A 15,755-nucleotide genomic window follows, 5' to 3' on the forward strand; every position below is an offset into this window, starting at 1 on the left:
TTCCTGAACACGAGAGAAGAAGGTATACCAGACTTTCACTTTTCCAAAAGGTCTCTTTTACACCCAATTGTAAGTGCTAACTGTACACTTGCTGATTTTTTTTTTTTTTTAGAGGTACTATAACAGTGAAATTGAAGAAAAATCAGCAACTGGATCAAATTTCTCCAAGTATACCAAAAAAACACTGAAGTAAGCTTGAAGGTCTACCTGTTTTTAACAGAAGCTTAAGAACCAGATGTACACTGCATCTCTACTCCATATGCTTAATCATTCCCTCCCGTAACAGAGCTGGTCCCATCAGATGCAGTGCTGCATGGGCCTGATTCCAGGATTTTTCCTTTGGGAGTTACCAAATCTCAGCCTAGCATCTGAATCAGCCCATAGGTGGGTACACAACTTCACTTTGTTAGTCTTCATGCAGCTAATTCAGAAGCCTCAAAATAATCTCTGCAATTCTCCCCTCCCACAGTGCAGACAAGCTATTTAAGCAATAGAACAAAGACTGACCAGTCACTTGATTTCACCACTTTGATTTTAACACGCTTGCCTAGTGACAAGCTATGGCATTTCAGAGAGGGACACCTAAGAACATCCATAGAAATAGAGAAGCTACTTGATTTAATCTAGAGCCACGTGTATACTGTATTTGAGAGGAACTGGAAATTTGGCTAGCTGTAAATTGCAATCCTAAATTCTTTCAGAACTCATGCTGTAGGCTATGAGCCCAGAAAGCACTTTCACACAAAGGTACAGGGAAAATGGTCCCCAAGAGTATAACTAAATCAGTGTCTGCAGATGGCTTGAAAGGCTGGGCTTGGGTGGAAGTCTCCCAGCCCTCCTGGCAGCTCTACTGCTTGGTCAACTCCAAATTTTGCTTGAGTTCAGCTTGGCAAATGGTGAAAGTTTTCCATGCCTCCCAGGGTCCAGCCTAGTGAGTGTACAAATACAGGCTGCTGAAAAAGTACTTTGCTTCTAAGCGCTGCCTCAGGCCTGTCTACATACAAACCTGTGCAGGCAGCCCTCACTTGCTCTGCCCACAGCCTTAGACAGCTGCGTGCTTCCCAGAGCAGAACTGTGCTGCTCCCCTTCCTTAACTCTGACTGCAACCTCTCGAATCTTCAAGGTCAGGCCCAAGCCTATGCCAAGGAACATCAGCTTAGGTTAGCTGCCATCAAATCCTTTTCAAATTGTTCTGGGCAAAATCACCACCACTGAGGCTGTTTGAAAGGTTGCAGTAACTGAACAAAATTTAACTGCAAGCAGGCAAAACCTGACACCGCTGCTTAATGAGACTCAGCGGGATTCAAACTTACACATCAGAAATGCCTCTGCCTTTCTTTGCAGAGGTACAAAGGTTCTTCAGCACTGATGTATATGTCTATGTGGTGCTGGTACAGCACTGGGAGGGAAGTGCAGAGCTACCACGTATTATTCCAGGCGTTCAGTCTGAAGCACTGTTTCCGAAGCCGGTACCTGTCCTTTCATGCCAACTCAGCCGCTGATGTAGTGTTATAGCATTAACTTCTAGCCTCGACACAGCATTTTAAATGTATCCCTTTTTGCTCCTTCCTTCCCAGCACGTCGTTGGATGTCCTCATTCACATAGCAGTGAAAAGGAAAGAAGTCTCAGCTGTCTTTCTGCACTTCAAAGAGCTCTGTGCCTGTGTGATGTTTTAATTGCATGCTGAGCCCACGTGTCTCAGCGCTGGCCACCTGGGGTCTCAGCTGGAAAGGAGCAGGTCTCTTTTGAAGCAGAGAGCATTTGCATGTCAAACCATTAGCATGTCAAACACCTCCTGGCCGCTACAGCGCTGATTCTTAGGTAAGAAACCAAATGTCTCTTACAGACCATGCTGGAGTCTCGCAGCCTACAGCTGCTACCTGGAAACTTGAATATCTAGCACGCAGCTCATTAGCATCCTGCTTGTTGACACAACAAACCGAGCGTGAAACAAGGGCGCCAGTTCATTACAGCACACAGTAACATGGGTGAAAGAGGAAACCTGCAAATACATGCAACAGAGGGAAGACAGAGCAAACAATTTTCCTGGCCAAGCATTTGCGTGACGTCCTCCAAAGGCCTAGAAACCCCACAAAATTTAACTAATCTTGTGCAAAGGTTCTTTTGCAGGCAGCTGTCAGCTTATTCCTTGCTAGGTATTCCAAAACATACCTCATTCTTTCAGGCTCCCAAATGATAACCATGTGTGCAGTGAATCCTTTGCCCTACACCGTGATGCTTTTTGCTGCTGGGCTAGGAGGATGCTCCCGCTGTCTTTTTGTGAGGGAGAGGGGATTCTGCCTGCAGTGAGGAAGCAGCCACGAAACCAAAGCAAGTAAAATGCCAGTGATGTGTAACACTGCACTAAGGCTCCTCAGTATATCATCTTTCCAGTTCCTACCCCCAATAAAGTAGACTCTCACCCATGGCAGCCTTTGAGCTGGGTCCCTGTACGCACTCACCCATTAATATTAACCACCTGTCAAAGCCTCAGTATTTCCAAGCGCAAAACATGCCTTTCTTCACCCAAGGGATTAACACCAATGTGTCTTTTGTTCCTTAAGGTGTCGCTAGTCCTACAGAATACAGCTCTTGAGCTGTTCTAGGACACTGTCAAATGCACTAATGATTTCCTGCAACACAGTATTTCTCCCCCTAGATGAAGTGTGTTAACGACACAGTTCAGTTTGCCAGTAATTTGGTATGATTTTTTTTAAAACCATATAGATTAGGCATACAAAATCTCCATGTCTTAGCTTTATTCACATTTCTGAAGATCAGTATTAATGTTTTAAAACCTATATCAATCTTACACTGAAGTGTTTCAAGAGAGTGGATTATGACATTTGTAAAGACACCTAAACTAAGTAGATATATTATCTTCTAAATTGCTGGTGGCTTCCCAAATGAAACACAAAGAAGAGCATTATCTCACTCATGTCATTAGCGCAACTTCTTGATCAACAAACCTGTGTTTGTTTGTTTTTTTAAAAGAGTAAGCTTTGAATTGAAGTCCAGAGATAAAGATTCTCTAGAACTGTGCCCTATGTTGTATTGGTGTTACGTTTCTTTCACTTCCTCAGTAGCTGTTTCTTTTCCAGTCTTCATGACAGCACATTTAGTATTGGGTGAGATGATGTCAAATGGCCATGCATTTTGTCAGCCCTACCAGGGGTGCTTTGACAAAGTCAGTGAAGATGGAAGGAAATAATAAAAAACAAAACAAAACAAAACAAAACAAACAAAAAAAAACCTCTAAGAATACCAGTGTTGTGCCTTTAACAGTTTTTACCTTATTAAGCGCAGATCCATCTTACATAAGCACTACTTGACTTTTGAGAAGAATTGTTTTTTATATTGTGTCTTAACATTGCATGTGTAATATATTTAGTCGCCAAGCTTACTGGAACTGCAACATCTAGAACTGAAAGATTTTCATCTAGCTAGTTGTATCAAGCATGAATACAAACTATACATCAACTACAAAAATAAAGATATCAATAAGTTGACTGTACATTCAGAGATGATTGCAAATTAAATAAATTTGAAATGATATGCAGCTTATAGAAGACAACTCTAACACACATCCACTAGAATATCAGTAGATCAGGCTTCTTGTGGTTATTTATTTATTTATTTTAAATAACCAAGAGCAATATTGACGCTTGATATTTTAGCTTGTTCTGAATCAGGACAAAATCCAGCACAAGCTAGTTAGGCATATAGTGGGTGGGGGAAATAAAAATCAAAACAATGCCTAATGCCTAGAGCATATGTATTCTGACCTGAGAGAGAGTGGCTGTATGTACACTGATAAATCAAGCCCTGATGCACATTAAAAATGCAGGGAGTCATCCATTTTTAAGCACAAAGATGACAACATGATGGAAAGCAATTGCATGAAGATGTGTTACGGTGTGCTGCAGCCTTGGTCAATGAGGACCAAGTTAAAGCTTGTCTAATCTCTTTCCATTATCCTTGGTTTAGGCATGTGTATTTTGCTAAAACCAGTTCTTCATACACCCCCCACAGGCAACCATAAATCATTGGATTCTCCAGTTTCTGAAGCAAAGAAAAGAAAGCACTACATTTGGGAGCTAGCAATTATGTTTATGTATGGAGTTTACATTTTATTAAGTTTCTTTTTCAGGTGTTGCTCTAGGTAAGCAAAAAGACATTTGAAGGAGTCCTCTTTTTTCTGCATACCTTCCTATAGCTGCAGCTGTGCTTTGTCATCCTTGAAATGCCCAGAGAGCCAAGCAAAGGGAAGACTGGTGTTCTTCACACTCTGCTCCCGTTTCTTCACCACCACCTTCACTCTCCATTTCTACTTGTACAAGACGTTGGTCCTTGTTGTCTGGTGCCCTCTACTGTTTCGCCATAGGTACGTATTTTTGACATTCCTTCTTCAGTTTGGGTCTGCAAAGTCAGGCCCCAGAGTCAACTGGAACAAGGACTCCTGCCATGGTTAGTTCGCACCACCTGCAAATCTTTCCCAGACCCCACTAACTGCCTCCCTAGTACAAATCCCAATCCCTTTTCCCCAACTCTGCATCCTTCCTGAATACGTTCAGGACTGCCAGCTGGCCTGTTTGCAGACATTAAGATAACTTCACATCTGGGAAAAGACTTTCAGAGGGTGGGGTCATGGAAAGAAGCCCTGCTATACATATGTGCATGCAAGTAGGTGTGTGTAGGAAACCCTCACACAATACCAGAGAGAAAAATGACAAGTCCACCCTTTTTGTGGCTCCAAGTTCTCACACACGCCAGGGAGTGAAAGGGCTGAAACGCGGCCAGAAAGGAAGGAGCTATCTGAGTTTCAATGCCTGAACTCATTCCTTCCCTAATGCTTTAGTCCAGCTCTTTGTTGACTGTGATGCTCAGCATCACAAATATAGGACTGGAAAAAAAAAAACTTCAGAAACCATTTACATCATTCCTTGCAGAAGCAAAGTAATCGCTACCGAGACATAAAAAGCACTTTGCCAGACTTCGACTGTCTCAAGTCTCACCATAGCACAGTCCCCCGCATGCTTGTCATGGTACCTTCTCTTCTAGTTCAAACCTGATCTGACCTCACATAGATTAGATCCCTGCCTATAATTGCCTTCACATCACGTTTCTTCATGCAGACACTAACAGACTATCAGGGGAAGATTTTTCTTCTGTTCTCACATACATACAGTAGTCTGCTATGTGCTGAGAAGCCAGACATGTAGACAGCTTAATTATTATTTTTTTTTTCAAATAATTTTTAAAATGCTTCCATCCCAAAGGGCTATCAAGCATTGTAAGCATGCTCAGGATAAACACATCAAATAACTGGGAGAGACACTCTCTTACTTGGATTTGTAAGTAATAAACTAACAGGCTCAATTTTTGACATCAAATTTATTCTAGATCTGTCAAACTTAGTTTTTAAAACCTAGGGTCATTTCAACCAGTTGTAGGAAGAACTTCATTGAAATCCCAAACTCAGGTCTCACGGCTTTTAGAATTAAGTCCTTAAGTATGAAAGGCACTTTCTGCTTACATACTCTAGAGCTCTACTTTGTTGCCATAAATGCAAACAAAACAAAAAACCCTGCAATGAATTTGGAACCTAAAATGAATCGCCAAACTTGAATCAGTGGCAGGCACAACTGAAGTTGCAATTCTTCCTTCACAGCAGCATATGATTAGTTAACTACCAGAACATTTATCAGCTCAGCTTAATGTTTGATCCAAGAATTTGCTACTTCTCACTAGTTTTTCTGAACTGCTTGAAGTCTTTCACAATCCCCATTAGGCTCAGTAACTTGCAGGGAAAGATAATGTTTCCTTGAAAAGGACTGTATAGAAGAGACCTGTAAAATACATTTTCACCACAAGACACACACATTAATATGCAACATCATTTCTTGTACAGTATCTGCAGTTATCTGGGATGGAGAGAAAGGACTTTTGTTGTTGTTTGAACTCAGAAGCTATTTATTCAATCACACTAGTATGAACTGATGTTATATGACTGTAACAAATGCCACTGGATTTGAGCACAGCACTGAAACACTGCCTAAAGGATATTATGGAAGAAAAAGTAGGGCAGGCAATGGGGATTTAAAGAGCCCCCAGAGTGTTAGTTATATTTTGTATTCTTGTCTTTGTGCCAAGATTGCTTCTGAATATATCCAGCAATAGCTTCCTATGTTTGTGAAACTCTACATTCATTTAAAGACAAACACATCCAAGATTACACTCAAATTCACTGATGTTGTTCTTTAAAAAGCTAAGTGATAGCAGTTCTGATCACACAGAAAGCACTACAGTGACTGTTGCACTGTCTGTAGTCATATTTTACCTACCAAAAGATGACCATAGAGTTCAATTTTAATATATTTCTTATAAAATAGATGAGCACAGTTCACAGCTTCAAATTGTAAAATAAATAGTTAGCATCCAGATTCTCACTCTGGAATGTGCAGATTCATCTTTTAGAGAAGTCACTAATTTTTCAGTATTAAAAAAAAAAAAAAAAAAAAAAAAAAAAAAAAAAAGAAGAGTATAAAACAACTCAGAGATCAAGCTAGAACATGAGTTCTGCTCATAAATAAATAAATCAGTGCTGATATAAGCATGATCAAGCTCCTAGGCTAAAAATGAATTGAGAAAAATAAAGGTTACAGTAGCTGTTTGACTTCACAAATCCCTTCTAGAATCAATCTTTGAGCTCTTAGGAGCCAGATAGAAAATGCTATGCTAGCATTTTTAACATTGTTCCCTACAGCATCACCTAATGACCTTGTTTCAAGCAGTATCTGGGTTGGTTTTAATCACAGCCCAGAACCGGCAGCCCAGCACACTGCTCCTCCCCGGCTTCATTGACTTCATTTGATGAGCTCAGGTTCAGTGCTAAATTAGGCTTTTCCCATAACTCAAGAAAACCCACATGAGTAGTTACTGGGCAAAAAGTAGATGAAAATGATAGTACAGATTAACAACAGAATAGAGACATACATTTATCATATTACAGAGGACTGCCCTGGTAAGTCTAAAAGACCATGTAAGGGAAGGTACGTTATACTTGGTCAGTATCTATATCGTTACACTTATCAACACGATTAACATGAAGTGACAGCTCTGCAGAAAGAAGGAAAATTTAAGCAGCCATCAAAATCAGACAGAATCTCACAACCTTAGAAGACTGTCTTTTAGGAGGAGGCAGCAGCATCATAGCATGCCTTAATGAATACCAGCATAGCTAAACACGGGTAAAATTAACCTCGAAAAAGTACTTTAAAGCTACCCTATTGATAAAACTCAATCTGCTAGTCAGCAGAATAAAGCAGCATCTCAAAAGAACCACTCCAGATAAAATCATCCATGTGAATTCAATCTTCTGTGCCCCAGTGAAAGCGCAAGGCACAATACAGCATGCCAGGCTCCACAGCCCAGCTCTAACATGCTGCTCAGAGTCCTCTTCTCTGAAGACACACAGAAAATGCACTTATCATACAATTAGAAGCAGTCACCATGTCACAGTTAAGGAACTATTTCTGTATTTCCTGTTATGATAAACAGTTTTCCTATTATTAAGCAGCAAACATTGCTCCCCAGGGACATGCCTAGAACATTGCACACCATTGTCTCGGCCCGCTGAATCGGGCCCGAAGGCAAGCCAGTAGAGCTCATGCAAAGTCCTGCCAAGGGGAAACAAACCAGAACAGGGCAGCGCCCAGAGCTTTTGTTAGCCGCAAGACATCAGTCCCCACCCTTCCAGAGGCATGCGGCCCTCTCACTCCTGGCTGCACAGGCCTGGGAGTCAAAAGGCTTTTCGTCCTCATGGCTTCTAACCAGGCCGCACAACTGAAGACCACTGTGGCAAAGGCTGCCTGGCAGGCACCAGTGCTCTCATCATGAGGTGTTTGCCCTGCCTGCTGCGGGCCCATATAGTAATTCCTATAGAGTGGGGTTGGAAATAGTCATGTATCTTTCTCCACAGCTGGTGTTCCCACAGGTCTCTTCTCCTTGAGCTAACAAACCACTGCGAAGGCAGCAAACTTCCATTTTGCATAGCTGGGTGGGGACAGGGGAAACACAACAGAAACTTTCTTAAGGAGCCAATACCGCCGATAACAGTGGCGTTCTCCAGGGAATACCTGCAACACACTGCAAAGATTAAAACCCCTACGTAAGACCCCTGACTACAAACATCCCTACTTATGCCACTAACAAATGCAACAAGAACATTCACTGCACTTGCCATAGGCATCTCAACTTCCTTGACCTACCTCATAGCCAAGATGTCCTTCTCAGGACAAAGGACTTTTTTTTTCCCCCTCCGAAAGTGACAAAACTTCTTAGTTTGATAAGTTGGTAGAGCAGGAGGTGTTTTGTGCAGTACTATTTGCAGAAAGAATTAAGCCTTGATTTTATACTGGTTACACAAGTAGCACGTGTTTACAGCTAAAAAAAAGCGAAGTCTTCAAGCCTGCTGTTTTATTTGGAGCAGAATAATTTGAAACTGGCATTTTAAGTTCAGTCCTCTTATTCTCCTACTGGAAGCATTTCTTATATTCCTGTTTTACTAGTTAATATTTGAAAAAAATACAGCACAATCTATTTTTGCAATAAGTATAAACATTCCATTTTTAATAATTTAAGTGTTTCTGATATTAGCAACATTCACAAGCAGACAAAAATGAAGGCCATTGAAATATCTTAGAGCCTGTCAACTCATTAATAAATATTATTTGTAATACTTTCCAGACTTTTCTACTGAAGGATTTCAAGCTCTCTTTAAGAAAATGGTGAGCTTTCAGTTAAAGAATTCCCTCACAGATGTCCCCAGCTGTCCTGTTTCCTGCCTAAACATAAGTATTTCCATAACATCGCATACAAAATGTTCATACAAGCATCTTGAGAAAAAACTTTACTTCCTATAAATGTAAGTAGCATATCACCATGCGAAGAAGTAGCAAAAGCAAATTAACCAAGACCTGAACATAGGTTTATTAGCTTCCTTGCCACAACTACTAGACATCAGTTAAGACAACACCAATGGAAGGTTCATAAATAGCAGCTGCGAAGAATGATCTCAGCCAGATACAAGCCAGGTTATTTGAGGTAGGTTATTTCTACGTTTGAGAATGTTGGCAGTTAAATCAAACAGGATTTATTTGTATTTTTTTTAAGGAGTATTTAAAGCCATAAGTTATACTCCTGACACGGTTGATTTTCAGAAGATCAAATACTAGTTTCTTTTCAAGGCAGAATAAAAATAGGAAAGAGTAATGGGGGAGAGCACAATTTGTGGAGACCTTTGGAAAGATGCTTGTGACCCCACTAAGTACAATCTAAATCACCAAGTAAGAATTCTGCAGCGCTGGTTTACTGTATTATTATGATAAAAACAATTGCTGTAACAAACCTCTTAAAAATAAGATTTGATTGACTTAAATCTTTTGACTTCAACACAACTCTATTGAACTATAAACAGAAGAAATATCAAGAGGTGAGCAAATAGAGATACAGGTGAACTCAGCTGCAAGTTAAGCAGCTCGACTGATATAGCCTTCACCAAATTTTGTTCTAAGGGAAGGCAAGCCACAAGAGAATGTTTTCTTCAGAATGGCTTTCCAAACAAGTTAATTTGGGTACAATAGTTATTGAAACCATCAAGAGCTGTTCGAACTCCACCACCTTCCTCAGCAGCATCAAATCTAACAACTATGGACCTCGTTCTTTCATATGTACAGTGACACTCAGTGATGAGATTTATTTTTTAAAACAATAAAACCTTGGAGAAAAACTTCATTATGTGACACTAAACTAACAACCAATCTATAAGCAAAAATTAACATCTCTTGGTGTGAATTACAATGAGAGTGGTCTCAATTTATTCAGTACTGCCTCCACAGTACTTATCATCAATTGATCAAATGTGATTTTAAGATTCCACCATCCCTTTCTATATGAGTTTTCTGTGGCTACAAAGGAAGAAGAGCACTACAAAAACAATGAACCAACTGGTTACAATACTCAAAACACTGCATTCTAGCACAGAAGTTTCATGGTATCATTTTCCTTAAAATGCCATTGCTCAAATTAAATGAACTGTAGTAAGGCAGAAAGGCTTTAGCTGTCTCAATGCTGTAAGCCATTTCTACTATAGTAACAGATTCATTTGCATAAACTGCACAAACTAGTAGAGGCAGAGTCTAAAAGGTTAAGTCTAGTTTTATTGCACTTGAAAACCCCCAAAGAAATTTAAAAGCTATTAAAGTGCTGGTTGTTTTTTTTTTTTTTTTTTTTTTAGTGTAATTGTAGCTGCCTGTCGCTTCCAAACCCCAACCCACTTCACAGCAATAGAAGTTACAGCCAGACCACTTTCACCTATTAGACATATCAAGTGGGAATAAATTTAGCATATGCAGTAATATTAGCACAGATAATTTGCTAGGTCTTTTGTGTTTACTTTCCAATTAACTGTTTTTCTGTGAAGTTGAGCTTGAAACATTAACTCTACTTATTTCACGTTGACAAATACATGAGGCATTCTTCACAAGTAATTAATCTGTGTAAGTGAAGGAATAATAAAACCCAACATCACTCACTATAGTGTAGGGCCAGAATGCATCTGCTTTTCACAGTACTCTGCATCCTCCCAAGTTTTTCCGAGCATAGCTCTTCATTTGCATCCACTTTCATGCTTTATTAAAATACATACGCAGTTTAAGTGTTGTCATCACATATAAATTACTGCTTTGACTCTGGTTTGTTTTTTGTTGGTAGGGTGGTTAGTTGTTTTGTTGTTTTTTTTTTTTTTTTTTTTTTTTTTTTTTTTTTTTTTTTTTTTTTTTTTGCTATCAAGGGTTCATTGGAGAACTAGTGTTATCTTCATTTTATACCTGTCACAAACATAGGATATAGGAAACTTGCGTAGACAAAGTGTTACAAACAAACAAAAAGAGCTCCACTACTTGAAAAAGAACCTCCATTTAGCTATCATTTACATACTTACTGAAGCCATGACCTATTAAGATTGAAATCAAGCACGCCAGGCAGCTCATTTTGTACCCAGTCCTGAAAGGATGAAGTCAGGAGCTAAGAGTCTCACAGACTTCAAGAGGAACATGATTAAATCTAAACTCCCCATGATTAATGGTTTCCAGCTATTCAACTTCTTTTGCTCAGAACAGACAAGCCGTTTTTACTTCTGAACTATATTTTTCCTTGGTAGGTAACACAAACATTTAACTTACTCATCCTGTATCAAATATCTCTAGTAGACTTTCAGATTTAAAACACTTAGTAAGGTTGAGTGTGTTGGGTGTTTTCCTATAGTTCCATAGGAAGCTGTGACGTTGGACAATAATCATTACTTTAGCTACCCTTAGGAAAAACAGCATGGTATATGAACAGCTAAGCAACTCATGACACCCGAGGCTTTCAAAATCATTAAGATTTTGTTCGTTTCCTTTAAAAGCACTGCTTTGCAACACACAATTTCATACAGTTGTCAGTGTTATCTGAAGCAGGATGTAGGGAAGAAATTGTACTGGAAATGGATGTTACCTGCTCAAATAAATAGGTCTGTGATGTTTGTTCGTTGCTAGCAAGGGGAAAAGGAAATTTTTTAAACTGACATTGCTGTAATGACATCAGGTGTCTTTAGAGACGCTTCTTATTCCCAAAGTAATAAGAGAGTAACAAGGTTTAGTAAGCAATGAAAGCCACCAGAGGGGTAAGAATACTAAGTACAGCTTGCTTAAGGGAAGAAGAAACCTAGCGCCATCAAGGGCTTGGCAAAAACATTGAGACAAAAATTTACCACAAAAGCAACAGTACAGCTCATTATACAATCTATGGAAAAACTCTGGGAACAAAAGGCATGAGAGCTTTGATCTCCATTTGCAAAACTGGTTCCTTGTGCAGAATTGTATCTTTATGCAAAAGGAAATGTACATAACTCAAAATGAATATTTTAAATCATTCGTGTAGGAATGTCCTTCTCTGGCAGTTTTTACAGAATCATGCAGAGATGATTTACTCTGTCACACCACTGATGCATGAAAAGCATAAAAAGCACTTTAGTCACTCTTTGGTATAAAAAATCCTTAATGGTTTAATAAAGGAAGCAAATTTTGTATTTCATCACTGAAAAATTAGCTCATATTTAGCTCATATTTATGCAGTTGTGTTGAATTTTTTGTTGCAGTTGTTTATAAAACCCATACATAGGTAACAATGCAGGCACGCTATACTTCCAGTAGCTGAGGAAGTGACACTTTTTGATGTCTGCCTGTATTTAAAGGGAGAAGAGACCCCTGGATATAAATACCCCGAAGCAATGCAGAGCACACAATGATGGAAGTTAGATACAGCCAGGCAGCAAGCTGGAGAATCTTGATATACACCAAATTTTACAGCAAGTTTCATCCAGATTTATTCCATTCCTAAAAAATAATCTGATTTTATTTGATTGCAATGCTTACAAGATATTTGAACTTCTCCAGTCACTCTGACAACTCCATATGGACAAGATGTAAGCAGTGCAAACATTCTTCATCGCAAAGATCTGTTCCACAATACATGCAATGACTAATTTAGACTAACAACACCAGTGTAAACTGTATTTCCAGCCATAACCACATACCATGAAGAAACTGTGGCAAGCTGTTGCAAAACATCCTCAAATCAGAAGGGAGACTCACAAGATCCATCCTCTTCCTCTCAATAGTGTTTTACATCCTAAATCCACGAATCTATTCCTCTACAGTCAGCCACAGTATAGGAGAATTCAACTTGACCAGTGCTCTAGTCTACTTTAAAACTCTACATTTGAGCAATTGTCACAACTATCTCAAGACAGTCATCAAGGCAGTCTATGCTACTATGAAAGGAAGCAGTGGATTAAATCCATGATAATGCTCATTAGGAGTGCAATCTACACCGAAACTGTAATTGAATGATGCTTACATAACACCTTTTTCCATACATATTCACATTTATGCATGAACCCTGAAGTTCCCTTTTTCAATTACTCTGCCTTATTTGTTCACACAGTCCCTATATATTCTATTTCTCATCACTTACATGACCTTAGAAAGAAGCAACATGTCATTTTAATCCAATTAAACCACTACAAGCAAAGATACCCAAACCTATGTTGCAGAAAGCAAATATGGCTCCTCCTGGCATCAGCCTTTCAGACTTGTGATATACATTGTCATTAACTGATCAACTCTTATGTTGTTGACTTTTATGAACCAGAAATAATCACAAGCAAGCTTCAATGCATTCAATGTTTTTAAAAACACAGCTTATTTATACGTACTTGCAGTTTCCACTACGGAATATGACCTGGTTTTCAGATGCCCTACTTTTTTTCAGTATATTCAGCACTAAGCTAACCGCTGGGCAGCTTTCTGCAAGACACAGGGACAGTAAAGCAGAAGGGGAGACCAGGTGAAAATTTCTCTGAACTTCCAGTTCTATACCTTTAGTGTGTATTATGCAAAAGCTAGAGAGAACAAGCAGAAGGTCTGTTCAGCACTTCTTAATTAAGAAAGTGCTGCTTAACTGGAACATGGCTATCAGTCTAGTTTGCATGCTCCATCTAACAGAGGCATCCTGCAGGCAGTTCTTACTTTCACATCCACTCAAATGAAAGAAAAAACAAATGGATTCTTGCCACTATAAAAGTTACCTTAATACCTGCCTCAATACTTTTTTTTTTTTTTTAGAATGATACCAAACTTCAGTAGTAGTTAATGAACGTACAGAACATTGAACATTATTTCCCCATTTCTCTTTTAGTATTTCTATTCCTGGCATATGTGCTACCTGAAAATTTCATATTCTTAGCAACATCAGTGACGTAAGTATGCACAAAGACTCCCTCATGTAAGAAGTTTTAGCATCAAGGTATTCTAATTGCAGCTTAAAAGCCATGCAAGCAAGCTGCAAACAGAAGCCTATATTATATTTGGATAATCAACCTATATTATACTCATAATTTAATTTATCATCCAGGAGGAACTCAAACTGAATTTACTTTAGCAGGGATAAGTAATGACAGGGCAAATGGTTTAGGTTGCTGTGCGAAATGCCAGGACAGGAAGGAAAGGTGACTCCAAAACTTCACTTGGAGCTGAACTCTGAAGAAGTACTAGCCAGAAATGGGGGTGTTCAAGAAAGGAAGGAAATGCCTGAGAAGAAGAGCTTGTGCCGAACTAGTTTATGTAGCTGCTTGCTCCTCTTTAAGAAAAATGCAAGAAAAAGACAAATAGTACAGTAAAGACTTATGTAATCTGTAGACTGCCATCATTTTTTCCAATATCATCCACCTTAGCAAAAAAAGAAAAATAAAAATCACCACCCTCCATCAAAACAGCATGTATTCCCTGGAACAAAGGTCAGCATCTGTAATTATGTTCCCAATCCATGCATATGCTTTATATGTCACTTAAAACGAAAATCAGGTCATATGCAGCTTTTTTTTTTTTTTTTTTTTTTTGATTGTCTCTAAAACACCTGAAAGAAAACTTCAGACTTTTTAGGTTTCTATCAACACAAGTCAGCAAAAAAGTTTGCTTGTCATACTTGCAGATAAGATGTTTAATGTGAGAAGTCTGACAACAGATTTCTACATTCAAGTATTCAACTATTTCTCAGACAGACAGAGAGCCACATCGTGACAGCCCGTACTCATTTCCCACCTCCCACCACACCTCCCATTCACGATATAGAAAAGACAGAGCTCCCAGCAGATAATCATTGAAATGGTTAGATACATATTTAATGGCACAGACTTCCTGATTCTATTTTTGGACCTGTAGGAGGAAAAAAAATCTGATTTGCATTTCATAAACAGAATACCCATCTTACCAACAAACGGCTCTGCACAGATGCATGGACATGCAGAAAGCTCAGGCTTTCCAGTTACACAGACTATAAAACTATGCTTGTAAGTCAGACTTCTATATGTAATTCTAAAACTTCTATGCCCAGGACTGTTTTTATTTGCTAAAAATACACTGCTGCTGAAATAAACAAGATATCACCCAATGCATGCTCTGTCACGTTAAAAATACAAACCTGTATGAAATATAACCGTGCTTTTCTTATAGCCAGAAGGTAGACGAATGTTTCGGAGCAACCCCTTCGCTGTCAGTCGTACACGCATGTTGGATAAGGAAAATTTCGGGGACCATAACATGTCTTCAGTGCAATTAGAAGATAAGCAAGGAAGAAACAGCCTCCATGTAGTGTAACATACTATGGTTTTAAATCACCGCTGGCAGAAGTCAAGCGATTCTTGCTAAAGAAAACAACCTTGAAGAAATAATCAGATCTCCATTCCTTTGCCCTTATTCCTTATGCACAGATGAGCACAATCACAAAAAGCAGATATCCACAGCGTAAGTGCTGCTGGCAGCTTCTCCCCGCCAGATGTTGCAGAAACAAAGCTTGTCCTCAGACTAAAATCGACTTAGTGATTTGAAAAACCCTCAGCCTCTGAATTACATCACAGTGTTCACGCTCAATCTGCGATGGGACTCTGTGGGACTGGGAGCTACAGCAGGAGAAAAGGGAGGAGGAGGAGAAAGAGGAGGAGGAGGAGGAAGTGGGTGGTCTCCCCAGCTGAATATATCATCCAGTGTCACAGACCATGTAATTGTTCTTTAGAGACTAGCAGGGAGATTACTTGAATATTCCCAGAGGCATTTGTCAGCTCTTTTCTCCTTAGCAAGGATCACTTCAGGCTGCG

The 15,755-nt window shown here is 39.3% G+C and overlaps 1 protein-coding gene across 5 annotated transcripts in view; it reads right to left on the reverse strand.

Moving 5' to 3' along the window:
• Nucleotides 1-15,755, reverse strand: part of MTUS1 (microtubule associated scaffold protein 1) — a 113,479-nt gene that overhangs the window by 34,950 nt on the left and 62,774 nt on the right. Inside the window, exon 1 of one of the 5 annotated variants that reach the window (XM_082758969.1) lies at nt 15,083-15,532. The exons of the other annotated variants lie outside the window; for them this stretch is intronic. Within the exon in view, the coding sequence (XP_082615095.1) occupies nt 15,083-15,203 (121 nt within the window). The 5' untranslated portion in view covers nt 15,204-15,532. Of the gene's footprint in view, nt 1-15,082; nt 15,533-15,755 lie in introns of those variants that run through there. 5 annotated transcript variants of the gene reach the window in all.

This window comes from Aythya marila (assembly GCF_965140915.1).
Source record: "Aythya marila genome assembly, chromosome: 4".
Taxonomy (NCBI): Eukaryota; Metazoa; Chordata; class Aves; order Anseriformes; family Anatidae; genus Aythya; species Aythya marila.